This window comes from Sinocyclocheilus rhinocerous, unplaced genomic scaffold, assembly GCF_001515625.1.
Source record: "Sinocyclocheilus rhinocerous isolate Xijiao unplaced genomic scaffold, SAMN03320098_v1.1 scaffold892, whole genome shotgun sequence".
NCBI classification, from domain to species: domain Eukaryota; kingdom Metazoa; phylum Chordata; class Actinopteri; order Cypriniformes; family Cyprinidae; genus Sinocyclocheilus; species Sinocyclocheilus rhinocerous.
This window is the reverse complement of record NW_015642825.1, coordinates 1,490,384-1,498,737: the sequence shown is the minus strand read 5'-3', so window position 1 is coordinate 1,498,737 and position 8,354 is coordinate 1,490,384. Positions and strand designations below refer to the sequence as shown.

General features: G+C 38.7%; 1 protein-coding gene across 1 annotated transcript; it reads left to right on the top strand.

Annotated features, from left to right (window-relative positions):
- The first annotated feature begins 5,508 nt into the window (after positions 1 to 5,508).
- LOC107756710 (sulfate transporter-like) lies at positions 5,509 to 8,032 on the top strand. Its single transcript, XM_016573926.1, has 3 exons — positions 5,509 to 6,130; positions 6,215 to 6,954; positions 7,043 to 8,032. The coding sequence occupies exons 1-3, from the start codon at positions 5,543 to 5,545 to the stop codon at positions 7,815 to 7,817; spliced, it is 2,103 nt and encodes a 700-aa protein (XP_016429412.1). The 5' UTR covers positions 5,509 to 5,542; the 3' UTR covers positions 7,818 to 8,032.
- The last annotated feature ends 322 nt before the right edge of the window (positions 8,033 to 8,354 follow it).

Here is an 8,354-nt window from a genome sequence, read left to right as displayed (position 1 = left end):
CCCCCCCCCCCCCTTTCACAAATGTTGTGCCTTATTGATGTAAAGAATTATTGATTATTCTTTGATTGTGGAAGTATGGAGGAAAAAGTATGGTATTAAATTCACAGACTCTGTAAACAGGAAAGTTCAGATATGAAAATTGTCATCATTTACTCACCCTCAACCGTGAAACTCGATTTCCAAAACAACAACAACAACAACAACAGCAATGAACTGTGAAGTATCAGAAAAGTTCATATGACTGCCTCATGCCAATGTGGCACATGAGTTCAATGAACTACTTTTATGATATTTTTATAGCTTAAATCACACATTCCTTGTGTGTGAAACAGAAGCTTGTAATTTCTGTCTGATATGTAATCTTGTGCTTCAAGGGGAAAAAAGTAGAGATGCACCAATTGCAATTTTCTTCAATTTTCTTTCAAGTTACGTTTTTTTTTTTTTTTTTTTTTTAAAGTGTGCCCAGCCGATACCGATTTTTGCAGATTCCAATTTTCTTTTCAAAAACTATAATTGACAGCATATACAAACAAAATCTACTTTTTTTTTTCAATGCATACAATTATTTACATAAAATAAATGATTAAACATTACAATTTCCCCCAATCTGGACTAAGTTGTTTTCTCACTTAAACAACTCTCTGACTGGAAAGAGGTAGAAATGAGTTGCTGTATATAACAAAACATATGTCATTTCCCACTATGTTTATAAATGGACATACTTTTCTCTAACTATATTAAATGTATGCGTCATCTTTCACATCAAATTCTTAAATTGTTTCAATTAATTCAGTTAAAATAATAAGAAACTGTAGAGTTGTTACCATTCAAATGAAATCATTATCAACAAACTGCAGAAACTTCATCTGAAGTGCATTAGATGTATTTACGCAGACGGTTTGATGAAGCGGAGGTGCCATAAATGCATCTACACTGCAAAATTGCAAATGCATAAATAATGTTATAAGATTAATGTTTTCAAAAATAATTTTTGAATATACAAATAAGAAGTGTTGGGAAAAATGCAATGATACTTTTAAATATGAAACCACACCATTTGTGTGTGCTGTTGGTCCGTGTATGTTTTGATAGTTTGTTTTTCAGTTTGAAATGAAATAAGCAGAAACAAGAAAACGGTTGTTTTTTAGTTTTTTTGTTTATTTGGTCACAAATATTTTTTTTGGTTCACGGGTAGAAAACTGATAAATGACTTCAAAATTCGTTTTCCCCTTGTGGGCGGTCATGACACCCCTTTCCGCCGATTGGTCAACCAAATCTAAGCCTGTGACGTCATCCTCAGTTTGTTCAACAAAATAATAGTCATCTGCTGCTGTACAGGGGCAGGTCCTAGATCAGGCTTTCTTCTGTGCACCCTAACGCGTTTCACATAAATATTTATTTCACCTACATACATTGGAACCGTGCACTACATTTTCATTATTACAATTTTTTTACGTTTTATACATTTAGCCTACATTTAGTCATTTACCAGATGCTTTTATCCCAAATGGTTTACAAATGAGTGCTGTGATAAGTCTGTAATTATAACTGACGTTAATAAATCATTAGCTCATCCATGAACATGATTTCTGCTTGAGTCCCGTCGGATTGCATCGGCTGTGGGGATGAAGACAACAACTCCCATGATTCCACACTCAGTCACGCCGTCATCAAACTACCCCTTTGTCTCTTTGTTTATTTTGAATACGCGCCCTCCAGGGGTGAAAATTACATATTGTGCCTTTAATTAATTATTAGTCTATATTTATGATTATTGTAAAGTCATCAAAATTGGCTCATGGCATCAAAACTACCCAAAATGTCGAAAATGAATCAAAATGATCGTGCATGACATTCTTTGAAGTATACAGTATGCATGTAGTCAAACAAACTCATTAGTGAAATCTCCACCTGATGGCGCAAAGGGACAGCTGGCACCATTGCTCAGACTGGAATTTTCACTAGTAAATGAAGATTAAATAATCAAATAAATTGCTACTGAATTTGACCGTGATACCCTCCAGTGAGTTTATTTTCTACTTTTTGTGAGATATTTTAATGTATTTGGAAATCACATCAAATATTAATTAGGGTAAGCAATTAAAAAGACGAACAATAGTTTGTCTCTCGTTGTTATATAGCCTAACATTGCATTGACTGAATATGTATCTTTTTGTATATATTGTTAATGAACTCAAAAGCCTGTTCTTATAAATGATATTATGCTATAGCAACACTAACATAACCCCTCAGCCTCTTCAAAAAAGGGGACCCCCTATAGCAGTGGTTCTCAATTTTTACCCCAAGTACCACCTCAGAAAATATTTGGCTCTCCAAGTATCACCGTAATGACCAACATTAAAATACAGTAGCATAGTAGGCCTAATTATTCAGCTACAGCTATGCACAGTTCAAAAACGAGGCAGTTTTATTCCTAATAAGAATATTTATTATTGTCAGCCACTTTAAACATTGTAAATACAGTTTGAATATTAACACTGCACTGTGCTTACATACAGGTAAATAAAAAACATTAAAATGTACTGTACCTAAAAGTTATATAAAACTGTACTGTAATTAAATGTAAAAAGTAAAAAATGTACAGTACATGATCGAAAAAAAAATAACAAGAGGTATCGTTTAGCCACCTTGCAAACTTTTTAAAAGTTGTTTTAACATTAATTTATATTTAATTCAGTGATTCCTCTGCGTACCACTAGAGGGAGCTCGCGTACCACACTTTTAGAATCAGTGCCCTATAGGATTTACCTCAATTCGTTTTAGACAATACGCTCAGTTTTGGACATGGGATGGTGATTGCAAATAGCGTACTGTAAATGCAAATCGGCTGAGGGTGGATTTAATTTTTACTGTACTGTAGGCTAATCATAGCCGCGGGAATGTTGCATTTAGCCAGGATTTATGTTATGAGTGTGCACAGCCCTAGACGCTTAGTAGCCTAACATGTTGATAAATAACTAGATAGATAAATAACTAACTCTTAAGGCTTGTGCCGGTGCTCGGCCATCCACTGATTTTTATATAATAGGCCTAACATAAATAATGTAGCCTAGTTGAGTTGGATAGAAGACAAGCGTCCGCTTCGTACAGCACGAGCCGCAGCGCAAGATTGACAGGGCCATAGCGGCTCCGGCAAACGCGCAGAACTTTTGTTAATTAAAAAAATATATTTATTTGTTTAATAGCCTATTTGTCTTTTTTTCATTAAAGTAATAATGGACCACTGAGCGTTCGTTTTAATGGGGAAAAAGTTTGTTTTAACGCAGATGTAATTAGTCTTAGTCGTTTTGTTAATAAAAGTTTGGTGAGTTTTAATGAACCAAAAACTAAGCATTTCTTTGTCAGTTAGGGGAAAATCCATAGGTCTTTAATTTATTTGTTACAACGCGGGTAGCCTATAGGTCGCCTATGCTTACCTCTAATTCGTTTTGTTAATAACGAATAATGCTAATAATATTTCGGTTAAAAGATTGGTGGAAGATCTTAACATCAAACATTAATGATAAATAAGAGCTACAGATGCTGAATGTCATTGACATCTTTTCTTGTTAAATGTGCGAGTGTATTTGGATAACACTGATGTTGTCCCATGTTAATTAATCAGTGGTAAAATTTCCTCACAGTCACATTCTTAATGCTGGCTACATTACATGATGGCGTCGGCACCACGGGGGGCCTAGGGGGTCCGGCCCGGCCACCCTTGGTCACTGTGCCCAGGCCCGGATTAAGAACACATAGGGCCCTGGGGCTATAGCAAACCCAAGGGCCCCCTTCATAGTAGCCTATCTTGGTGCCACAACGTTTTCTTCCACAGGAATAATTCGTTTTTGTTTTGTTTTGTTTTTAAATCAAATCTCCAACACACAGAGATACAATGAGTATGCACACCAAATATTCCAGGCTACAACACATTAAAAGAATAAATACAATAACCCCAGATATATGAAGCAAAAGCAAACAGGTTTCCAGAAGCAGCAACAACTTTTGAGCATATACAGTTCCTTTAAGGAGTTTACGTTAAATAGTTTTATTATTAGAAGGTCTTCTTTCTGGCCCTAGAAGAGGAGAATCATCAGGGCTGGACTGGTGCTAAAATTCAGCCCATCTGGCCCACTATGGAAGCATATAGGTAGCGAAATTCAATTTAAAATGCAATATGCAAAATGGCAATGCAATATTCAAAATGGCAACGCAATATTCAAAATGGCAATGTATTTCTGTATTTAAATTTACATTTTCCATTACCCATATGTGCAAAGCTTGGTGCAAAAAGAAAATGAAAATTTAATTATATAATTTACATTTGCCATTTTCAACAGTGGTATTAATATTTAAATTGCATGCAAATTTTAACGCTTTATAAGTTGCGAAATGAAAATGAAAATGTATAACACAAATTGATTTGATATGTGTAACATGTCCAAGCAGAAATGGTAGCAAAATGATAATTTAAATGGTAAATAAATGAATTATTGCCTAAATAAATAAATAAAAATTGTGCATGCCCCATTGCCCCCTCACTTTGTGCGCTCTGGCGCCGACCTTGATAGAGGCATTTACATTTTGACAGCCTAAAAACAGACTTTAGTGACATGAATGACTGTAAACAATTAATTAACGAAATGTACTGTATCCTAACTGCATGAGCTTAATCAGACTTGTCATCATTATTTTTTTACCAAATATCTGCGGGACCCCCCTACACTCTAAAAAATGCTGGGTTGTTTCAGCCCTACTTTGGGTCAAATATGGATTAACCCAGCTGTTGGGTTAAATTTTTACATTAAATTTTTAACCCAAAAGTTGGTTTGTCCATATTTGACCCAAAGTTTGGTTGAAACAACCCAGCATTTTTTAGTGTACGTCCATTTTTTTTTTAAAAATCTGTGCTTCTCATCCGTTCTGCGCTGTCTATGGGTAGCGCAGCTTCACCATACAGATTTAACTAGGCTACGCGCACAACTAAATAAAACAGGCTGCTGATTAAAATTTCTGAAATAAATATTTCTGCGAAACGCGTTAGGGTGCACAGAAGAAAGCCTGATCAAGGACCTGCCCCTGTACAGCAGCAGAGGACTATTATTTTGTTGAACGACCTGAGGATGACGTCACGGGCTCAGATTTGGTTGACCAATTGTCGGAAAGGGGCGTGTCATGACTGCCCACAAGGGGAAAACAAATTTTGAAGTCGTTTATCCGTTTTCTACCCATGAACCAAAAAAAATGAAAATCGAGCCAACATCTCGTTTTTTAGTTTTTTTTTGAACACATGAAAAAAAAAAACGACCGTTTTCTTGTTTCTGCTTATTTCCTTTCAAATTGAAAAAGAAACTATCAAAATGTACACGGACCGCTGTTGCGCTCATTTCTGTATGAGTCTTAAATGATCATTCTTAAGATTACCAAAAACCAAGAAACACCCTTTTCTCTTTCTTTATCTGTGTAAACCAAACTGCTTTATTTTAAGTCCAGTTAATCAATGTGCTTTTCTGTCCTGTTTCAGTGAGAGTTTCTGGACATTATGCCAATTGAAGAAGTCTGTGACAGTGTTTCAGCAGAGGATGATGCTAAGAAGGGGCCAGATGTTCCTTTCCTTTTAGAAGAGCGTGTAAAAGAGAAAGTGCCCTGGAAGGAAGTGTTGAAAAAGAAGGTGGGAAAAAAGTGTTCCTGCAGTTCTGCTCGAGTCAAAGCCCTGGTCATAGATTCCATCCCAATCGTGAAATGGCTGCCAAGATATCAGTTCAAAGACTGGATCATTGGGGATGCCATGTCTGGCCTTATCGTGGGCATCCTTTTGGTTCCCCAGTCCATCGCCTATTCTTTACTGGCAGAACAAGACCCTATTTATGGGCTCTATACATCTTTCTTTGCCAGCATTATCTACACCCTACTGGGCACCTCCAGGCACATCTCTGTTGGGATTTTTGGGGTATTGTGTCTTTTGGTGGGACAGGTTGTGGACAGGGAACTTACTCTGGCAGGATATCCATCGGACACCAATCAGACCACCTTGGGAAATGTGGACAACAGCACTGGTCCAATCTGTGACCGAAGCTGCTATGCAGTCATGGTGGCAGCAACACTAACTTTTACAGCAGGGGTCTACCAGGTTGGTCCATCTATCAAGATTAGTCTTCTTCCATCAGAATTTTTGAAATATCTAAATGTATTAATTGCTCTGCTTGGGTTGCAGGTGTTGATGGGCCTCCTACAGGTTGGCTTTGTCTCCGTCTACCTCTCGGACTCTCTGTTGAGCGGTTTCGCAACTGGTGCCTCTCTCACCATCCTCACATCCCAGATAAAGTACTTCCTGGGGCTTCACCTTCCTCGAGTCCAAGGCTGGGGTTCACTCATAAAAACCTGGATCAGTCTTTTCAAGAATCTGGGTCATACCAACCTCTGTGACCTTGTAACCAGCGTGCTCTGCTTGCTTGTGCTTGTACCCACCAAAGAGCTCAACGACCGCTTCAAGGCCAAGCTCAAGGCCCCTATTCCCTTTGAACTCTTTGTGGTCATTGCTGCTACTCTAGCTTCCCACTTTGGCCAGTTCGAGGAAACTTACGGCTCGGATGTATCCGGCAACATTCCCACAGGCTTCATGCCACCTCAGCTTCCGAACTGGTCTCTCATACCCAATATCGCCGTTGACGCGTTCTCAATTGCCATTGTTGGTTTCGCCATTACTGTTTCTCTGTCTGAGATGTTTGCCAAGAAGCATGGTTATATGGTGGACCCTAACCAGGAGATGTATGCTATTGGATTCTGTAATATCATTCCATCCTTCTTCCGTTGTTTCACGACCAGCGCCGCCTTGACCAAGACTCTTGTGAAGGAGTCGACTGGTTGCCAGACTCAGATCTCAGGGTTGGTGACCGCTCTTGTACTGCTGCTCGTCCTGCTTGTTATCGCACCTGCCTTCTACTCATTGCAGAAGTATGTATGACTTATGTCCCATTTTCATGTTGAAATTGTGTCTGTTTCCTCGAGACTTCACCTAATTGTGTCCTCTTAATCTCTACAGATGTGTTCTGGCCGTCATCATAGTCGTCAACCTCCGCGGGGCACTGCGAAAGTTTGTGGACATTCCCCAAATGTGGCGTGTCAACCGTTTGGACACTATCATCTGGCTGATTACCATGGCTACGTCAGCACTAGTGAACACTGAGCTAGGTCTACTGGTTGGAGTCCTGGTCTCTGCATTCTGTGTGCTAGGCCGAACCCAGTCTGCCCAAGTCCGTCAGCTGGGCCAAGCAGGGGACCGCGAGCTCTTTGAGGATCTTGCGTCCTACAAGGGTCTCCAGAGCCAGGCAGGGGTGGCTGTTTTCCAATACGAGGCTCCCATCTACTATGCCAACCAAGCTCTTTTTAAGAAGTCACTGTACCGCAATGTGGGCCTGGATCCACTTAAAGAGAAGGCCAGGCGCAGGAAACTAGACAAGCAGAGGAATCCGAAACAAGATGGAGAAGACAAAAAACAAGAGATGGACGTGTCCACCAATGTGTATCTGCTACAGCTCAACAGTTTGCACACATTGGTCATAGACTGCAGTCCAGTGCTGTTTCTGGACACTGCTGGAGTCAATGCTTTGAAAGAGGTATGCAAGGGCTACAAGGAGCTGGGAGTCAATGTGCTTTTGGCGCGATGCAACACCTCCGTCATTGATTCTTTGCAAAGGGGAGGCTATTATGACCAAAAGAAAGGGATCAAAGACATACAGTTTCACACTCTTAGTGATGCCATCTCTTATGCCCAAAGCTTGAAGTCACAAAATGGTGATTGTGACACTGTTGTGTAATACCTTGTAATGCATTATCCAAAATTGTCTTTGCATTTAATATTTGTGTTTCGGCAGTTCAGAATTATATGAGCATTTACTTTCCCTTATGTCGTTTATGTCACTTTTTTAAATACAAAAGAAGATATCTAGAATGTTTCTGTCTATGTACCTTGTCTATGCTATGAAAGTCAATGGAGTCCAAAATGTGTTGTTTTGGACCCCACTGACTTTCACTGCATTAAAAAAAAACACTAAATCATTGCTAAAATATATACATTCATACAGGTTTGGAACCACATGAGGGAGAGTAAATGATGACAGTTTTCATTTTTGAGAGAACTATCCCTTCAAAATGTCTTAAAATGCATAGACAATCAATGTTTATATCTGTTACAACATAATTGCTATTGAAAAAAACGTGTTGTGTTGCGCAGCAGGACCTTTAAATATAAGTTCAAACTTTCAAGACATTGTGTATCCCATGACCTTTGCCCAGTCAGGATGATAATCTGATTTTTTTTTCTGGTCTTAAAATGATGTATTTTGATATCATTT

What these genes read in the sequence shown, in the direction of transcription:
- LOC107756710 (XM_016573926.1), top strand. Translation starts at nt 5,543, where the DNA reads ATGCCAATTGAAGAAGTCTGTGACAGTGTTTCAGCAGAGGATGATGCT. An exon ending in TTACAGCAGGGGTCTACCAG is followed by an intron (nt 6,131 to 6,214) that starts GTTGGTCCATCT and finishes CTTGGGTTGCAG; the next exon opens with GTGTTGATGGGCCTCCTACA. An exon ending in GCCTTCTACTCATTGCAGAA is followed by an intron (nt 6,955 to 7,042) that starts GTATGTATGACT and finishes TAATCTCTACAG; the next exon opens with ATGTGTTCTGGCCGTCATCA.